The sequence below is a fragment of the Clinocottus analis genome, unplaced genomic scaffold, assembly GCF_023055335.1.
Source record: "Clinocottus analis isolate CAN_PGR_092001 unplaced genomic scaffold, fCliAna1.0.p SCAF_6, whole genome shotgun sequence".
Classification (NCBI taxonomy): domain Eukaryota; kingdom Metazoa; phylum Chordata; class Actinopteri; order Perciformes; family Cottidae; genus Clinocottus; species Clinocottus analis.
Window position 1 is genome coordinate 20,204,996 of NW_027176218.1, and position 20,129 is coordinate 20,225,124.

Here is a 20,129-nt window from a genome sequence, read left to right on the forward strand (position 1 = left end):
TGGTGCTTTGACATGGATCTCAAAAGCAGGGTTTTCTTTATATTTTGAATTTGCTTGATGAGCATCACCACTTTTTTTCTTTAACAATTGATGATTCTGTGTTGTTGTATCTTCCGAATAAACCCTGTTAACTTGAACCTTCAAAGCCCTGCGAGCATCAGAGCACTCTTTTTTTTTCCATTTATCATTTTGAAAGTTACCCAAGACTTTTCACAGCAGATATATATTGTACGACATGTTATCAGGTAAAGCAAAGGCGAATATAATAAAGTTACTGTGGCTTTGTTACATCAAGCCATCCATTAATAAGTAACACCTCAGTTTGACAAGTTACAATACTGCTGTTACTTTGCGTTACTTTACGTTTCGTTTGATCGATTCATCATGAAGATTGGAGCGAACTAGCGCATCGGGGCTTTTTCAATGTTTACATCATCACAAATTGGGCTCTCTGACACTCTCACAAAGGCAAACCCTGGGAGGACTGTCCAAACAAAACAAGACCTTCGTGAATAAAAAAAAGGATGTGTCATTGTTGTCGTCTCCACCAGCAGTCCCTCACCTGCGGAACACTCATGTCCTTGTGGACAGACGACTTGCGTCTCATTTTGGTGTTGGCCCCAGTCAGTTTCTCTGAATGGCTTTCATGGGACATCTTCCTACATGGACACCTGAGACCGGGACACAGAGACACACTTTATTTAGAACATCTTTAAGCACAGATAATGGAGAAAACTACGAAAGTTTTAAGACCTTCAGCTTGTCATCACTTCAAGCAGCAGTTAAGACCTTCATGCAAAATTGCTTGTTTTGTTACATTAAAATATTGAATGTAATAAACAATTTAAAGTACCACAAAGATGTGATATTGAATACAAGCCATATTCATTTTTATTACCCTTTTACTTTCCAGTTTGGGACTGCAAGTCGTGTTTGCCTGCCGATAGCGTTTACTATAAAGCCACCGCCATCACACTAATGCTGCTGGTCTTGCTCACCACTAAACTGGAGTTACATAAACCGGAGTCATATAAACTGGCAATTTTAGTCTGTATTGTTTTAAATTTGATTTACTTTCACACTTCAATAATCATCATCATAAAAGCAGCTGATTCTCACCAAAAGGCAAAACAAACATTTGTAGGGAAACAATTATGCTGCATTGAAACTTCATTTCAAAGGTGTATTACATATTAATATGGGATTTTGTCAAGTGGTATAGCATGCGCAGTATATCATCAACCAGCCAAGAACACCTGAGCTGGTATTTTTAAACTTACGTTACTTTAAAACTTGATTTGTGATTTTTCTTCCTCTTTTCATTCCATTTTCGTATTGGAAAAGTATCAGCCGTTGTGTATGAGTTTGTGTGTGTGTTTGTGTGTGTGTGTTCTATTCCCTTACCCTGCCTTCCCCGATGGCGCAGGGTCGGTGACCATGCAGCAGATGGTGAAACGGGTCTCAAAGTCTCCGTTGTTCTCAATAGTGAAGCTCTGGCTTTTCTTGCAGCCATAGATCATTGGGCCAAAGTTCATGTCACATGCAGGTGTAATCTTGTACCTAAAGTCACACACAGCAATTAATAATTTGGGAAAATGTGAAATGGTAAAATAAAAAAAGAGAGAGTTGACACGATCAGAATTGGAATTGATTGTAATATTGTTCCGTAAATACGAATGCAAGATACACAGAAGCGATAGTATGAATCAAGACTTAACCTGGAGAAGACAGACTTAACCGAAACCTTGTTGGCTAGGATGGCTACGGGTTCTCCTCCATTCCCAATGCTGGGTTCAATCACCTTCAGAAGAAGAAACCAAAATCTTAACTCGAGTGCACTTTAAACCCCGACCCTCTTTTTAGGTTTCTGCTTGAAAATGACAGACCCAAACTAAAATGGGTGTGTCTCTGCAACCACTAGAGCTATTTGAATAATCGTGGAGTTAATAAACAAGTATAATGTTATATTTTGCTCAGATGTGTAAATATCAGTCTATGTGTTACTGGTTAAGAGTAAATGAAGATGACACACAGTGTGTAATGTAAAGTTTTCAAGTCCGCCTAGAAAAAAAGCACTTTTAGCATGATTTTTACTTTGAAATAACATATTTTTTGCATTGTTTTACTTTTATAAAGTGAAGCAGACAAAGTTAGAGAGGATTTAGTACAGAAAAAATTCAGGCGAGGGCTCACATTTGAAGAAGAAAAAAAAAATCAATTTTTTTTTAAATTCATAAAACTACCTATATTTTCCCTTTAAAATAAAACAAGCACACAAATAAACAATTATCAAACTGTAAAACAAAGGTAAGTAGTATTTGCTGATTGTAAACCAAATAAAGCGATTCATGTTGTTGTGCTCTTTAGCTCATATCTCCGTGGTTCTTTGAGGTCGAAGGATTTGGAAGGCGTGTGTGGAATCTGTGTGGAATTGTCTTGCTTCTGGACATCAGGTTTTTTCTGATAGCACCAAGCTCAGGGTTGCAGGTTCTGCAAACATGCTGATTTTGGGCTTTTTTTGTTTCATACTTTTATGATTACCTTTCTTTCTGTTTGAGTTGTTTTAAATGGCTGACTGATTCTTGTAGCAAAGGCTTGGTGTTTAATTTGGTATATAACATCAATATACTTTCTTGTGATATATGTTGTATTTGCAAAAAATACAAAAAGGGTCCATATTAGAATCCTGTGTTTTTTAAAAGGTTAAACTGTTTCAATGAATGATTATGAATATATAGTTGAACCTCGAACACTGCAATCATTAAGACTGTTATATGGCTCTGACCTGGCAAGGCAGGATAGCTTGTTCTCTCATAAAGATTTCTGTTTTGGGCCTGCAGAGTATTTGCACTGTTGTGGGCTTCTCGTGAGGCATTAGAGTCCCACTCATGGGGGACACGGTGAAAATGGAGTCCAGGTTTGGCTGGTTCGGGTCTGTCTGCTGCAATGCAAATCTTGTGGAAAGAGAAGAATGCAAGTGAAACAACTTTGTTAGTTCTACGTTAGTTCACATGCAAGACATACATGATACTTTAAAAGTCAAAAAAGTAGCAGTTCAAACTCACTTGAAGGCTAATTCATATTTCCCTTGATTTTTCATCTTAAGAGACAGTTTGGCCTCTTCAAAGACTTTGATAGTTCCAAAGTCCAGACAGCCGTCTGCCACAGAAACAAGAGCTCATCATTTTAATTATCATTGCAACCCCAATAGTAAACACAGTAAGCTCACAGAAAGAAGATTTTGGGTTGAAATATCCATCTGAATTACGTGTGCTTTAAAAAAATGTCAAGTTATGCAAGGACATGTTTGTTAGCTCGACCAGTTGTTTTTTTAAAACAAATATTTGTATTATTGTCTTTTCCATATTGCACAAACAACAAGACAGAACAAAACAGAACAAAACAAGGCAAAGTCAAAATTTGAAAAAAAGTACATATAGACACTTCAGATAAAGATATCAATTGCATGTTATTTTTGTTAGGCGTTAGCTCCACCAGTTCTAACCTGGTGTGATGTTCAGAACAATGTCAAAGGCTTCAGCTATGACCAGTATGTTTTCTGTATGCACAATGCCTAGAATCATCTCCACATCGGATACCTGAAACAAAACACACAGCGCATACTGTATATATACATACAAACTGAGAAGTGACACATATCGGCATCGACTCAGCCCACTGTACACTAGATTTACTATTCATTTCAGCATGTGTACTTCTATAGTTTTACTACACCTCCAGATGTAATATTTTCTTGATGTTGAGTGGCCTCTTGGGCCTGAAGTGCAAAGTCAATGGGAAAGATGAGTTGGGTGACATGATGCCCTCGTCCTGTGGCACACTGAACTCATCACCCAACTCCTCCACACCCTGCAGTCTCCAAGACACCGGCAGAGCCATCTTATTATGCAGCATCAAGCTGCGGCTGTCCTGCCTGGAGAGAAGGACGGAAGAAGGTAGGTTGACCGAGAAAAGGACAAAGGGACGGAGAGTTAAGTTTTCATAGGAACTAAAAAAATAATTGCTATTGTCGCTGTAATTAATGCACAGAATTTTGACTTTATCATGTTGCTTGAGGGGGTTCACTTGTGCTTCGTGCAAATCACTTGTAGAACTACTGTGAAAATACTGGAAAATGTCTCTTTCCTGAATTTGTATTCTATGTTTTTGGTACCTGTCCAGCAAAGTCCTTTTAAAGTGAAAATGCTTGCTTTCCAGCTTCAGCTCCGGCCGAACGCCCCAGCAGGAGAGGTTGATGATGACAGGCTCTGGATTGTCCTTGATTTGGCACACAATGCTGTCCTTCATTTGTCCCAGTTGCGTTGGGTAGGCCCACACTGTCAACTCCTAGCAGGACAGAATAATATGTACATTTACCAATGTATGTTATACTATTACAAGCGTTCGTAAAACTTCAATGGACACCAAAATGTTCTTAATCTTATATTTTCGTGTGCGGTGAGATCTGTGCAGTACCTGTTTCTGGTCGGGTTTGAGAGTCATGGTTGGGGGGTCCAGCAGATATGTGGCGGCATGGCTATCATGCTGGAAATGAAACTGGACCTCAGCCTCCAGGCCAGAATCGTTATGAATCACTAGTCGCTCCATGTTCTCAGGGTACTTATTTTCCTTGTATCTATACAAACACAGACGGGTGTGAATCTGTACATGTAAAGGCGGAGAATGATATGAACACACTGAGCCATTCACAGCCATCACTCTGCCTTTTACCTGTCTCTGGTTTTTCCACAGAGTAATGGTCCAAACTCAAAGTATCCAGGTTTGATCACGTAAGTCTTCTGTAGCCCTTCATTCATTTGTTGTACCTTCTTGCTGTGGGCAAAGAGAGTCCTTGGGAAAACATAAATAGAACCTTTAAGTCCAACTGAAATCACATTTAGTCAAACCTTCTCGCAATCAAAGAAAATTGTAAAAGAAAAAAAAAATTAAAAGAAAAAGAGGATGTTTGGTAATGCAGTTCCAATTGGGTCCCATGTATTTCAGCAGTGCAATGAATTTGGGCTTCAACGTTTTTTTAGAAAATTCATTTCAAATCTCTCCATTACCAACAAAGCCTTGTTCAGCTGTCAGTATTAAGACATTTTCTTTAGGAAATCAGTTTCTTATTACTGGTTACTTTATTTAGAAATATTGGGTGAAACATCATAATGTAAATATTGTCTAGTATCCATTTGTATCTGCGATATCCCCTCTTTCTTCACCATTTATATTTCCGCATGGAGTTATTAAACAATGCTGACTGACATGTAGCCTTTGCAGATGGCAGGATATGTGGAAACTCCTCTGCAGAGGAGCTGGTACTGTCTCTGGGTCCCCAGGAGCTCAAAGTTGAAGGTCTGCTCAAACTTTCCTGGGGAGTCGGAGTAGAACCAGACCTTCAAATTCACCTCACCGTTGGCTGGTACAACCCACCGATATGTTGTCAGGCTGCACACACACACACACACACACACACACACACACACACACACACACACACACACACACACACACACACACACAACAGTTAGTACAAATAACAACATTACGAAGAATAAAACACTACTTGATGTGATGGAGTGTGTTTTTAAACTCTCCCTTGCCTCTGGCTGCGTTTTAGCTCTAAGTTTTCTTGGTGTTGATTTTGTTCAGTGGAGTCATATGTGGAGGAGGCGTGGCGATGCGAGCGAGACCGTTCCGAGAAACTCCCCTTCTTCCTGGCTGAGGTTTGCCTCTTGCTCTTTTGACTCTCTCTGCTCTTGTCTTTTGTAGCCGCACTCTCCTTCACGTTGCGACCTTTGGAAACTGTTGCCGCCGCCTCTTCCTTTAGTTGTGTACACACAAACACCACTCTCAATCTTTAACGTTGACATCAGTTTTTTACAGTACATTTTTTGCACAGATTAATCTTCAAATCAAGACCACATTTCCTGTAAATCCCGCTGCTTCTTGGATAAGATTGTCACTTCGACACTGGCAATGTTGCACCCGTGTGTTCACCTTGAGAGCTAATGCGCGCGCATCTTCCATCAAATCGCTCTTCTCCATGTCGTGTTCGTCCATCCCGGAAGGAACCAGGAAGGTGAAACAGCCACTGGTGAGTTGATTGTTGGATTGCTGCCTGTTTTGGGGAAAAGGAACCAAAGAGAAAGTGGTGGGAGGTGGGATGGGTGGGCCACTGGGTCCCAACCCCAAGTCATCCAACACCTAACCAGATCAGGGGAGACAGAAAGCAAATTAGTTTGGTGAAGAAATTGAAAACATTTTAGAAAAGATGTCTATAGTAAATGATATTTATTACAAAAACAGAAAAATCAGCCGTACCTCGACCAGTGAAGGTAGGGTGCTGCCTCTGAGCAGCTCTGAAGCACTCGGATAGTCTTTCCCTGTTATATTCAGGACAATATGAGGAATAATCTCATGTGAAAGCCCCAGGCCTCCATCCGCTGGTGCTCCCATCTGACTGGGCATTGGGGACATGATCTTGCAGCTTGCTTTCTTGCTCCTCTTGCTAGAAACGGTCTGTACACAGAGGATGATGGTGTCTCAAGTTGGTGCGTTATGACAAATGTTTAGCAGTTACACGTTTCTTAGTAACGGAGAACGATAATATAATTTTACCAGCAACACATAGTGTGTAAAGGGTTAAAAATTTTAAAAGAGAAAATGTGGAATTTGATATTTTGTGCCATGGTAAAGCCGTGTTGTAATGATCAGTATCAGTATGCATCTTCTCATCCCATTGATGTATGTAGATATCTACTATGTGGTTATGCTCTCAGAGAAAACAAATGTGTCCCGCTACCTTCAGATGCTATATAGATTTCATGAACTGATCAGAAGCTTTTCTACAGTATGAAGCAACACCATCAAGCTGTAATTGAACAGTGTCATGGGTAAGGCATCTCCATCTCCATGGGTAAGGCATCTCCATCTTACAGAAGGAAATCTCACAGAAGGAAAAATACTTGCCTGCAACAGTGCTCTGCGTTTAGAATTGGCAGGTCTGTGCAATCCCCATATAGAAGCAACCATTTTGTTGGGTTTGGAAGAAAGATTGAGGAGTTCCAATGTTATTTAACCTTTTGAGCCCCAAAGTGACCCGCACGGGGCATGAGCTTTGAGGATTTAGCAGGTCTGTGTTTAAGTAGTGATATGAACCCCAAATGAGTTCTAATTCTTGTGTTATTTTGTATCATTTTTTTCCGAATTTTGTTGTGAAAATTTAAAAAAAAAATTAATTAAATTTGAAACATTACTGTAAACTCCTAGCATGACCTAATTTGTTTTTCCGCGATAATGCGTTTTCGGGTCGCTCCGAGTGTTTTCGCCTCCACGTTAAAAGGCCTAAACAACAACCTACAGAGTTGAAACACCCCTCTTTGGAAGGATAATGACGTAAAGAACCAGAATCTGCAATAAAATTCACAATAAAACAAAGTCTTGGCCTGTTACAGACAAATTTAGTCAAAAAACGGTGTCGTTCAGTTCAAAAATGGAAAAGTTCGAAGTAACTTGGACTTTTCAGGTACGAAACAACATCCTAAGCTTCTACCATACCTTGTTAGATTCGTAAGGACTTGCAGAATAACATAAATGTGTTTCTTATTCTTGAACTCCGTTGTTAAGGGTAGTTATGAACAGAAACGTGAAAAGTAACTTTTGCTCGAAAAAGTGACTGCAAGGTTTTTTGAGGTTACAGGTTTTATGTAATTTCATAAACTTAACGGTATTTTTTTATTTTTCTGTTCGGATAGATCTCTTTCCACAAGTCTTTACTGTATTTTAATAATTTAAATGAAGTTAATTAACGTTGTGGTTCCGGAGATATTGTTGGAAACGTCACTTGACCTTTTTTTAAATGTTCTTGTCTGATAATGGTGCAGCAGGCTTTGGGGTCATGGGGCTCAATAACTGGCTTTTAGAATGGCATGCAGCCGTTTAGGATAGGATAAACAAGAAGTTCGCCAATGTCATAACTTTCCAGGCAGTCTTCACTTAATTACAGAGAAAACACGACTGACGGATAATCAACCTGACCTGTTTCTCTGTCAGGGCATCCTCCGACACTGGTGGGGCGTCTTCACTGGGGAGCGGGACCAGCATCAAACCCCGGACTCGGTCCCAGTGCTGCAAGATGTGCTCCACCAGTTCCTGGCTGTGCTCATACGCAGTGAACTGAGACTGGAGCTCATCCACAATGGCCTGGACAAAACATCAAGGGTATTACAAAGGGTTCATCGGCATTTAACAGCATTTAGTGGTGTGTTTTTTTTCTGGTGTGGCAGAAGAAACAGAATATATGACTTAAATTGTCTTATTATTACTTATGTATTAACTGCAAGTGCAATGCATCAGTTTATCTTTCTTTTTTTCTGCTGAAAATTTACCATTTAGCTGTATATGTGTTACTGTGTATGCTGTTCCTATTTTATGATAGTAAGTAAAAGTTGTGATCTTCTCACTTTTACTGGTGTCAAAGCACAATGAATGGTTGTGTGTATTCCCAGTATCAGAGCAAAGCTTGATAGTATGAACAATTGTCGCCTTTAAGAGGATAGAAGAGTGCAAATATAAATGGAAATGACACAAAACATACGCAGTCGTCTCAATGTTATTTAAGGAGAGTGCTTTTGTAATGAAATGGGTAACTCCTCATCTGACATTACGATGAAGTGCGTTGTTCTGATTTGGGGACGACCGTGCCACTCGGTATATATTAAACTCACCTCCATTTTGTTTGCAGGCCGAGAAGACTCTGTTTGTAATCCCTTGGCTTCTTTTGGCTTCTTCTGGGAATAATCCGCCTCTTTGTTTTGATACACTGTATTAGCAAATACAGATAACAATCAACCAATAACACTTAATCTTCTTTTATCTTGTTATGGGCTGTATGTTATTAGTTTTAATGATCAGAATGGCATTCCTTACTTGAATACCTTACTGTGTGAGCTTTTATTTATTTATTTAGAATCTTTCTTCGAACCCTGAAACAGTAATCACTTAACAATTCAATAGATAAAGTCATCTTGGGTTTGGAGTCTGTTAATAAAATCCTCATTCTACCAACGTATCTAATGTCCAAGGACTATCGACTGGTGGTACACAGAGTTAAAGTAGTAGTATATGCTGAAAGTTTCTGTGTCGTGCATTGAATCGTGTTGGGAGTCCTTACTTCTGCTGGCATCTTCATTTACATTTTGTTGCTCTTTTACATCCACTTGTGACTCTTTCGTGTTGTTAGAGACAGACATCGGACCAGCATCCGTGGCTGTTGCCTGGAGAAGTAAAGGAAATAAAGTGACTGATTGGCTAACAGTGCACATGTTTGTGTGCGCACGTGAACGTGGTGCGTGCACAGACCTCCTTCCCGCCAGATGTGGCCCTCTTCACTGGAGCTTCTTTATTATCTCTCTCTCCTCCCTTTTTGCTTTTCTTCAACTCTTTTTCCTCTCTTAGCCTCTTAATTTCTGCAGTTTCTATACTCTTGAGATCCAATCACAAGCATATTTTAAGACAGTTATGATGCACAAAGTTTGTGATTTAATCTTTATAATTCCTGCTGTAGATGGATCCATCGTGAGATTGAAGACAAACATTAATAATGATTACATTGTTTACCTGGATGGACAAGAGAACAAGATGTAAGGGACCTAAAAGAACTGTACTAAAACATTTTAGTGTCTACGATCAGCGTTTGGCAAAGCGAGAGGCGGGCGAGGCTCTCTTTCCTGCCGCTGTTGCTGAGGGACACCATAGAAGTGTTGCCATGGCATTTAGTCTGTACAGTCCTGGAGGCAAGTTTGAATAAATGTGCTGGAAGTTATGACATGATCCATAACTGGTCATAACAAATAAAACTTTTTTTTGCAGTGACTGTCACTGCATGTTTATTTATGTTTTTTTACCAGCTCATGACAGTTGCACTGCGACAGGACAACTTCTTTGGCCGCTAAGATTGCCCCTCCTGGTTCTCAGTCCAGCTGTATTCATTGTGTTTAACTCAGCATGACAACTGTTCGGCTTACTAGACTCTATGACAACATCTTTACATAAACCTGCATAAACGGTAGCAAGCATACAGGCTGTCATTCTATAATAGGTTCATGACAATACTCTATTTCCCTGAACTTTGTTCCACAGTAAAAACACACATGTACCCAGTTGCTATATAACTTGTCCTCGTCAGCATATCAAGTAGTATTGGTAATTCAAAAAAATTATTAACAGCAGATTTATAAAGTGCAACAGAACTCATTAGATTAGACTCAGTAGATCATACTCTGGTAGCCAGTAGTTTATAACAAAGTTCTTTCCAGTTAATTATAAAATACCTAAAAAGAAAAAAATCTCACATTTTTACCTGTTATTCCCTGATTTGTAATATTAAAGAATACAATATTGTAAATAAATACAGTTTTCATAGACATACATGTAAATGTCAGTACCTGCACTGGTACACTATGGTACCGTAAATTGTAAAGAATGATGTTGTGTGTAGCGGGACTCAAAATACAGAAAATATTCTATATACCCTAATATTCTATAATACCATATGTTCGGTTTTGTAGAATTGTAATAATTGGACCACCTGTGGTCCGGGGAATCTACCTCTGTTCTTATCAGGGACAGGAGGGGGATTCAATTTGCATTTGAACTGCTGCAGAGGTGGAGAGACTTTACATGCATGGGGTTTCTGGAGGATGACTGTAGCTAAGAATATAGAATTTCCTATTCCGCTGTAACCCGTAGAACTGAATAACAAATTCCTTCTAGGTCAAATATGTTGTGAGTAAACACAGGGGGGCGGAGAGAGGACTTCAGGCACCGAAAAACAGGAATGTTATGGAGCCATGTTTAAAACCTATGCCAAAGAGAGACTCTGCCCCTGTGTGACTCTTAGGCAATCGCATGCAATAAATTTGAACCAATGAGGCGAATGAGCCCAATGGCTGGAAGGTCTAAACCAGATTGTAGATGCCTGTGCGGGGGTTCTCCTGAGCGGAAGCTCAGAGACCCTCAGCTGAGTAACATATACTGTATCACCATTTAACCTTTAATCAAACTGTTACCTTCTGAACCTTTTCTCTGCATGAGCACCTGGGAATCTCAGACACTTTTAATATATATGATGTATTTATGGGGTTGAATGCTTTTGCTGAGCAGTGAACCAACCTTTTCTCTCTCCAGCTGGTCTGAGGGTTGAGGAGACCCTGCACCTTCATTTAACATAGGCATCTCTCTGGCATCCATGAGTGGCTCTCGAGAGCTGACAAAGAAAGACATCCTCCGCCCATTGAATCCATCCGCTGACTGCAGATGAAACCAAACCATTTAGTTTCATGACCACTACATTATCATTATTATATTCAAGTTTTTGTTCATTAAGGAGTGTTAGTGTGGAATACATATACAGACCTGCTTCCCATCCATCACGCTCTTCTTCCTAAACGTATCTTTTATGTCTTTCTTTGCGCCCCTGCTCTTCCTTTTCAAGTCTTCTTCTCTCAACCTATTCATCTCCTCCTGGAGCCTCATTTTTTCCTGCTCTACACGCTCAAGCTCCCTGACACACAAGCACACACACATAGTCACACGTTGTTATGTTAATTTTTGGGGTTTAAAACAAAATTAAAAAAATTGGTGGAAGCTGCGTGTAAGATCCCCAACAGTAGTCATGCACACAACATTGAAAACTTGAGGCTTAAATTAGGTTTCCATCAAGGTATCCATCATTCAGGTATACATCTGGTCTCTATTTTATAATATCTTTACTGAACGTTTCCTGTATAGTTTATTCCTACATAACTACTGTGGAGTTCTTTGGTCATCTCTTTTTGTTGGTTCACCCACGCCGTTCCTTCTGCATCAGGGTTGTATTCATAATCATTTGAAAATTTGAAATATAAAGATGACGACAAGTTTTTTCCAGTTGAGAGAAAGTAATGAATCCAACTTAAAACACTAGTACTAGCAAAACCTCAGAAGAACAAATAAGGTTTTGGGTTAAGATGTGTTGGACCATTTCCCAGTCAGTACCTGAGATTCTGCTGTTTGCGTTTCTCTCTCATTTGCTGAAAAATACGCTTCTGTTCCACCTCTGGCAGAGCGTCATACTCTTCTTCATCCAGCTCTTGCAGCCACTGCTCCTCCCTGTCAGCCTTCTCTTTCTGCTGAACCTCTGAAGGACACACACACAGACAGCTCCACATACTTTACCATACTGTGCCATAAACCCAACTGAATAGACAAGAAAATACAATAACTTAGATGATTTATGTCTTCCGTAAAAGAATTGACGTATGAGCTAGTGCCGTTTTTTTTTTACCCTCCGCTTCACTCTGTGCTTTCTCCCGTGCCTTCAGGGCAGTGTAGGAGTCAGACAGGGCGATGACAAAGATGTGTTTGCGGTTATTAAGGGCCTTGAGAACAATTTGCAGCATGCCGGCTGCTGAGTGAGAGAACACAGACTCCAGGCCGTCGATCACGATGCCGCGGTGACAGTCGCTTAGCTGCGATCACGACGCCGTGGCAATGAAAAGACAAAGATAACACAAGTGAGAAGACACAAATGACACTGAGGTGAAACACCTTTTAAGTATTACACATAATACTTATCAGATATATCTTTGTAATGCGATTCACAATATATAATTAAAAAGTAATTTTACCTGAAATCTTTCTGCTAGGATATCAACCAGGAGCTGTTCAGGCAACAGATTGCTGAGTGTGGTCACATCTCCTCCCTGAGGGGAAAATAAAACAATAAATAACTAGTTTATTATATTCGATTGTTGTATTGTATTTCATTTAAGATAGATTACGGTAGATGAAAATGTATCAAGTACGTTCAAACCCTCAATTCATAGATGGAAAAAACCCTATTTTTCTGATTCACAACCCTGGAATAAAATAGTTAGACATAACACTAATAAAACAGCAGATGTGCAGATGATGAGGAAATATACCAGGCCAAGGGCTAAGTGTGTCTCCGGAACAGACTTGGAGTCATTTCCACTGTCGCTGTCCTCACTGGACTTTGAAGAAGCTTCCAAAGTGTCGCGTGAAGCATGAGCTGACTGTGCAGCTGGTTCTGAGGCTTCTTGATCTGCTGCGAGTCCTGGTTCTGTGGTCTGAGCTGAAAGCAGATGCATAAATTTACGTTCGCCTGCATTTACCGATGTTACTCAATGCTCTTCCGCAGTCGTGTCCTTTCTGACTGTAGAAGATTAATAATGCCTGATTCCTAGCACAAGGCTGCTTAACACTGTCATCTTTTATTGTTGAGTAAAAGTGAAGTGGTTGGTCATTAAAGGCCTTTTTAATCAGTTGAAAGTAAGTAAGTCTGTCACAAGCCATTTCTCTCACTTCTCTCACTTCGAGTCTCCTGCAACTCATCAAACAGAGCAGAAAAAAAATCCCCATGTTTTAAGCATTGCACTGGGTCAACACTGCTTTTTATTCTTACCAGCCTCCTCAGACTTCTTCTTGGCATAATCGGCAGCAGCATCATCATACAGTTTTTTTGCAGTCAGACCAACAGGTGAAGTGCCATTCAGGAGCACCTCTGTAACCACAGCATTAACCCTCACGCACGCCGCTCCGTAGTGACGTGCCAGAGCGGTCACTGTGCTGCCCTTATCTAAAGTAGAAAACCAGGACGCACACACAATTTTACAAATACATACTTATCAAACATAGGTTACTGGGTATTTAAAAAGTATATGATATGTAAACTGTATAGTACGGAAGCCCTGAGAGCCAAGTGAGAAAAATACATTTGCGTGATCCTTTTAAGTCTGATCTAAGTTGTTTTCTGTCCTGTGTTTATGACTAAAAAAAACGGTGCACAAGAGAGGTTTTGCAGGTAAAAAAAAAAAGTTTTGCCAGGATAATCTCTCTGAAGTCTCTTCTGAGAAACTCATTGCGTTTCAACTGGAAGGACCAGGGGCTAAATTCAATTCCCGTTTTATATAAGGATTCTACAAATTAGGTGACATTATTTTACTTGATTTACAAGACACAATCTAATGTCCATGGGTTAATTAGTCAATTAATTGCCTCACCTGTCAGTGGGGCTCCATACACAATAATAGCAATGCCTCTGCGGTTGCATGCAGCCTGACCCTCGTTTGTCAGATCAACACACGTGTGGCGGGCAATTGCTCTGGAGACGGGGGTCATGTCGTGCTGTCCCTGTCCCCCAAAGAGTCCCTCTTTGGTCATCTCAGAAACGACTGAAAGAACACGCGTCACAGAGTACATTACAGTGCATTGCACGCACTCACCTTGGGCTACTTTCAGGTTTTGTGTCTAAAATCTTTGCACTCACGTAATTCAGCTGGTTTCACACTGACAGTGTGCATATCTTCCACTTTGCTGTCTGGCAAGTTGGCAACGTTTGGTCTTGACCGCTCTCCTTTCTCGTATGTGTCACCCGTCGCAGCTTCTCCTTCCTCCAGGCCATCCTTCAGCTCTGCTGCACACAGATTGGATTAAAACAGCATATATATGCAGACACCTGGCGGTAAACGACTTCAGTGCTTGATGATCATGTGTGCCTGAAGCTACCATCATCTTTCAGCTGGGAGCAGTACTCCTGGTAGTAGTCATGCAGTTCGGCAGGTAGACTTTCTCCAGGGGCTCTGGGAGGCAGCAGTAAAATGTTGTTCTTGTCGTAATCCTGCATCAGGCGCAGGATCTACATGGGAGGAAGTAGTGGAAAAGAGGGGAGGGAGAAAGAAACCAGGACCAGAAGAAAAGACAAAAAGGAACAAATAGAAAGTTGTGAGGAAAAAAAGATAAAAGAGAGGATATCTCCAAGAGGCAAAGAGTGGTTGGAAAGATTATGTAAAAACATGTGACTAAACATGGTACCTTTTCTTCCTCGAGATACTGCGTGTCGAAGTCCAGGGAGTAAAACTCAATGGGGAAAGAGCACTGGTTTTTGACAGTAACCTCACCCTCAACGTCAATGCTGGCAGGCTGGCTTGGCCCCAGCTCAAGCACTGGCGTGTCAAACTCCAGATGTGGCTCCTCCCCCCACCCCTGGACTGTTATGATCACCTGCTGGCTGCTGTCAGCCACGCGGACCAGTAGCTGCCTGTTGTACAGATGCTGCAGGGATACGTACAGTCGGTCACCAATCCATGGAATGCCACGAATGCTCTGCTATGTATTGTCAATTAAGGTCTTTACCCCCTCAGCAGGGCTGAATCTTATCTGGACATTGACCCGATCACCAGGGGACAGCATGCCAGAGCTGGGGATACACTTGAACTCCACGTGAGTCGGTCGCTGCTTCTCCAAGTCCTTTGTACGCTGGCGAGAGCAACAACACTGTATGCAGTTATATCTGTATTTGCATTCCAAACTATCTCTACATGGCAGAAGCCCGGAGATCAAATTACAAAATGAGAGGGAAAAGTGAAAGGAGACGTCCATGAAATGACAGCTGTTATACCTTTTTGAGAGGATTCCCCTTCTCAGCTATACTCCAGTAGCACGGCACGGACTCAGGATTAAACAGCTGTATTGTCCTCATCTGATGGGGAACAACAAACAACAACAACATGAGCGCATTCTCATGTCAGTTTGGCTCGGAGTTCATGCTGCTTCAGCGTAAAATCCCTAATCCCAATGCTTTGAGATGTTTTGCCACAACCAAGTTTCACCAGTTCAAGTCTATGAGCTTAGAAAGAGAAATCATAGGAAATGATGAACTTGCAACAATCAGACCGCAAGATGGCAGCACAGTGAGGCAGCACACTGGTCTCTAATTAGTGCCGCTTATTAGCGTGCTATGCACAGAACCAGCAGTATGAAGCAGTACAGAATGTATGCTTCTTATTATCCTACTTTTGCATGTTGACAACAGAGATTGAAATATAAAGTGCAGTCAAAGAAGATTGTATATACATTTGTGAAATTATCTAATTTTAGTCAAATCAGTGTCAAAGATTATCCAAACTTTCAACGCAGCGTTTCCATTCATTCATAGAACATAAGAAGCATGATAGTGTCCTGTCACATGGTATTACCTGACACATGCCACACGGCAGAGTGTCAAACTGCAGCGCATCTGTGGACACGATGACGGCCGGCACGGTCACCACTGCACACAGACGCACCTGGACCATCGGGCCGCCTGCGACCTGGAAAGCCAATCAAAGACGACTTAGAGACGAGGTCACGATGTGACAGATCAACAAGGGTGACAATGAGCCAATTGTGTCGGAATGTTACATTGAATCAGAAATATTTGTACCTGTATTGGCATGACAACACTTGTGTCCCCCATCTCGCTCTGGGGGACAAATTTAATTGTGAAAGACTTTGTCACTCCACAGGGCAGGTTTTTCACTCGCTCCATGTCTGTACTGAATCCTTTGAAGAGGCACAAAACACTCAAAGTATTATTCAAAAAGGCAAAATGTAGAATATTGATAGGAAACAGAAAATAAAACAGCCTGTTTTGATTTACCCTATCTACCCTATTGATGATGCAGCACTCGCTTTGAGACAATCCATCAATTAAACTTCATCTTGACTTTTATTTTATCATTTGATATTTGTTTACTTCAGAATACTTTTATTTACGAATGCCACAGTCATTTCACTGTTCTTTTTGTATTCCCCTTATATATTATATGTTATATTCAAACGAATGAGTTGAGAGTCATAGATTTAGACTAAAACACAGGAAGGATCTAGCTAGATGACTCCGCCTCCCTCGGCTGAGAGACTAGAAAGACATTTTGGAGCTCAATCACAGGGCGGATTGATGCATTATTTTTCACTTTGGGAAACGGCCTTGGTGGAGGGGCTGCAGCTTCAGAGTGCCTTTCTAGTTCCCTGCGTGTCTTCAAGCTCAATCACTGACGATTTATGAATGCCATATGCATATGTGAATTATGTTACCTGTTCCCGCTAGAGGTTTGACATGGGCTTGGAAGGACACAGGCACCGACCCAGTGTTGGACACATTCACAGTGTGACTGAGGACCTTGCCTGGAATGACGAAACCAAAATCCAAAACATACTCTGGGAGCAGCAACCTGGGGGAGTGGAAAGAAGTACTTAGGACATTAAAGAAAAGCAACATCCATGTCACAAATTAGTTTACTGAAGCATAGGCTTGGTATGGGCTTGGGCTTGGTCATCATTTAAAACTGAACAAACTCTTTTTAACGGACAGAAACACAGTTCTTTACCTTTAACATCAACTTGAATATTTTATACATCATGTGACGATAAAGAAGGGGCAATGAGCGGTAGCATATGAGTCCAAACATCAATTTGTGCAAGTATCGTTGAACAAAAAAAATACCCAGCCAGATATTATTATCATTAACACAAACTCTTTGAATTCCCCAACACAGTTCTTCTTTCAGACGAATGACTGGGCCATCTGTTCAATTAAAGTGTGTGTGTGTGTGTGTGTGTGTGTGTGTGTGTGTGTGTGTGTGTGTGTGTGTGTGTGTGTGTGTGTGTGTGTGTGTGTGTGTGTGTGTGAACATACTGGCTAAGTTTGTTCCACTTTCTGGAGGACCCTTGCGAGTCTCTGCTCTCCAGCACAGCAAGAGCAAACTGTTTGACCAACGTCCTCTCAACCTCCATGCAAAGCAGCTCTTCATACTAGAGGCAGCAGGCAAAAGAGAGACAGGAGAAGGAGACAGAAGGAAGGGTACATTAAACACTTGAAAGTCACTGAAATAGTATGGGAGGGTTACATAAGCGGTGGTGAGAACAATAATTCAAGGTACCTCCACGTCAGAGCAAAACGACATGCACAGTTTGGAGCTCTTAACAGCAAGCCACTGTTATAATAGCCGTTGAAGTTATCTTATAATTTGTCAGGTCAAAACTCCCTTCAGGATACGTCCTTCATGGAATTCTCCCAAGTAATATTCAAACTTTACTTTCCGATGAGTCATAACTCCAGTGCCAGTACTACTTCAGCGCAACACAGCATGTGAGAGAGTCTTCCGCAGATTTCATAAGCAATGTTCAAGATTTCATAGAAGCCAGCTGGGGCAATCAACCGGGCTGTACACACTTTGCACAAACATTCCCAAGGCTAATAACGTCAACAACAAGGGTCACTTACACAACAAGCAACTTTATGCCGCTAAAACAAGCAACTTAATGTTGCTGCAACAATTTCTGGTTGTCTTTGGCTCAGCTTCTTCTCATTGCCGTCTCGGTATCCAGTAGGAGGAGAGACTACGTCCTGCTTTAATCCAGGTTCTTATGAACAACATTCAATCAAAGGTCTGAGGTATTTTAATTAAAACAAATTAATTTGTAGGTACTTTGAGTTGTTGTTCTCCCTTGACGCATCATAATTGAACAATAATACATAATTATCATCATTCCGACTGGCCACGTTATAATTTTGACATTAAAATGCATGTAAAGGTGTCAAATTAAAATAATGGATGACCAAGCAAAATCTTGGAACAGTCAAAATTTCATGAATCAGTTTGCTCTCTTCTCTTATTTCCACACCATCTGAAATGGAAGTAGTCTCTGACTGTATGCCTCCATTTTCTAGACAACTTTTCATCCAAACAACTTCACATTACAGCGTCAATTGCGAGCTTGTGAGTTCAACTGTAGTTATTTATTAGCAGTGGGTTATGTGCATAGTGTAATGTATTAAAAGAAGGACATTCTATCAACTGTCACAAAAGGGCATCCTGGGGCTCGCTCTCCGTCAATGTTCGTGTGAGCGTCTGCACCCAAATGACGCGTCGACACTTTGACATTGCACCAGTATCCCGTGATGCTCAGGAGGACCCGAGGGAGCACGATGCCGAGTTGTTTGGATGAGAGGTTCTCGAGAGGCTGAGCAATAGAAATTCCCAGAGGTCAGAGTTTTTCTGTGGATAATGTGGTAATGTTGCCAATTTGTAAGTTATTGCAAAGGCATTGCAGTCCTTATCTGTCCCATCCTTATCTGCAAAGGAAAATGTTTGCCCTTTCATTTCAGTCACGAGGAAATGTCAGGGAAGTCGTTGGGGCAACACACAAAACCGTGAATAAATAGTGAGGGGATGAGCAGAAAATAGCAATTTCAATTGTTATTCAATGGCTTTCGTCTACTCCCTGGAAAATCAATGCACAGATAAGAAGCAGGGAAAACCCTGTGGAATAGGTTGGTTACTAAAAGCAAACGTAGTGGTACTGCCCTGAAGGAAATAAAATATGCACTACACTTTAACTCTTAATACAGATTCAAAACATGAACACAACATATATTTTGTGTTATGTTATTTAATATTGTGATAAATTGGTTTTAGCCCATCTCAAGACTTATTCTTCCTGTAATAAACAAAGCATTGTACCGTTTTTATGACACCACCATTACAATGTGTTAACTAGAAACCTCCATGACACCAATTTTGGAAGACAATACTAGAAGAAATGTTTTCATTGCATAAAATCTTAAAAAAAAACATTTTTTTATCTTTAATAACTGACTGTAAGGGTGCGGTTGGCCTCAGTTGTTGCTCCTCCATCGATTGTAGTTCCATTCTTAAGCTCCTCTTCCTCCAAAGCTGTTCTGGCCTGCTGCACGGCATCGCCGTAACACTCCTCTGCTGCAAAGGAATCATGGCACCACATCAGTGCAGATGAGTTGTATTTGTCTCAGCTTGCCTATTTATTACTGTTATTTAACACTTAAAAAAATACATCTAATACCTTTCTTACATACCACCATTTGTACATATACTGTATGTATAGTTTTTGTATATTTTATATTTTTTCTCTTTCTTATTATAGTGTGTTTTTATTTCTACGTATTGACTCAGAGAGCCCTGCACTAAACCTTGAACTTTGAACCTAATACAACCATAGTGGTGTATACCATATTAAACATATTTGGGAATTTGTCATAATTAGAAATTCATATGAATTCCTGAGTTAAAAAACGTAACTTGTGAGTTCCCAGTGACCTTTGACCACAAAATTCGTATAACTGCATCCTATCGTCCAAATAAGATGTAATGAGATTCCCTCCAGGTGCTCCTAAGATATCACTTTCAAGAGCAATCGGGTGACCATGAAGTCCCAGTGATCTTGACCTTTACACCACATGTGTAGCACTTTTTCGTTGCCGCTGT

General features: G+C 40.7%; 1 protein-coding gene across 7 annotated transcripts in view; it reads right to left on the bottom strand.

The window, feature by feature from the left end:
• Positions 1–20,129, bottom strand: part of hydin (HYDIN axonemal central pair apparatus protein) — a 75,918-nt gene that overhangs the window by 14,651 nt on the left and 41,138 nt on the right. For 4 of the 7 annotated variants that reach the window (XM_068602262.1, XM_068602260.1, XM_068602261.1 and 1 more), the window contains exons 29-64: positions 19,486–19,604; positions 17,522–17,637; positions 16,921–17,057; positions 16,268–16,386; positions 16,041–16,154; positions 15,464–15,544; positions 15,199–15,321; positions 14,878–15,117; positions 14,572–14,701; positions 14,333–14,479; positions 14,067–14,237; positions 13,469–13,642; positions 12,969–13,138; positions 12,672–12,746; positions 12,329–12,512; positions 12,040–12,181; positions 11,419–11,566; positions 11,176–11,313; positions 9,364–9,486; positions 9,176–9,278; positions 8,730–8,824; positions 8,041–8,205; positions 6,325–6,522; positions 6,001–6,207; positions 5,604–5,824; positions 5,266–5,448; positions 4,732–4,851; positions 4,477–4,636; positions 4,175–4,347; positions 3,736–3,934; positions 3,506–3,599; positions 3,066–3,159; positions 2,786–2,954; positions 1,719–1,801; positions 1,405–1,560; positions 563–671 (exon numbers count right to left, since the gene is read on the bottom strand). In XM_068602262.1, the coding sequence (XP_068458363.1) occupies positions 563–671; positions 1,405–1,560; positions 1,719–1,801; positions 2,786–2,954; positions 3,066–3,159; positions 3,506–3,599; positions 3,736–3,934; positions 4,175–4,347; positions 4,477–4,636; positions 4,732–4,851; positions 5,266–5,448; positions 5,604–5,824; positions 6,001–6,207; positions 6,325–6,522; positions 8,041–8,205; positions 8,730–8,824; positions 9,176–9,278; positions 9,364–9,486; positions 11,176–11,313; positions 11,419–11,566; positions 12,040–12,181; positions 12,329–12,512; positions 12,672–12,746; positions 12,969–13,138; positions 13,469–13,642; positions 14,067–14,237; positions 14,333–14,479; positions 14,572–14,701; positions 14,878–15,117; positions 15,199–15,321; positions 15,464–15,544; positions 16,041–16,154; positions 16,268–16,386; positions 16,921–17,057; positions 17,522–17,637; positions 19,486–19,604 (5,180 nt within the window). The remainder of the gene's footprint in view (positions 1–562; positions 672–1,404; positions 1,561–1,718; positions 1,802–2,785; positions 2,955–3,065; positions 3,160–3,505; positions 3,600–3,735; positions 3,935–4,174; positions 4,348–4,476; positions 4,637–4,731; positions 4,852–5,265; positions 5,449–5,603; positions 5,825–6,000; positions 6,208–6,324; positions 6,523–8,040; positions 8,206–8,729; positions 8,825–9,175; positions 9,279–9,363; positions 9,487–11,175; positions 11,314–11,418; positions 11,567–12,039; positions 12,182–12,328; positions 12,513–12,671; positions 12,747–12,968; positions 13,139–13,468; positions 13,643–14,066; positions 14,238–14,332; positions 14,480–14,571; positions 14,702–14,877; positions 15,118–15,198; positions 15,322–15,463; positions 15,545–16,040; positions 16,155–16,267; positions 16,387–16,920; positions 17,058–17,521; positions 17,638–19,485; positions 19,605–20,129) is intronic. The other 3 variants (XM_068602264.1, XM_068602265.1, XM_068602266.1) reach the window with 3 other exon arrangements.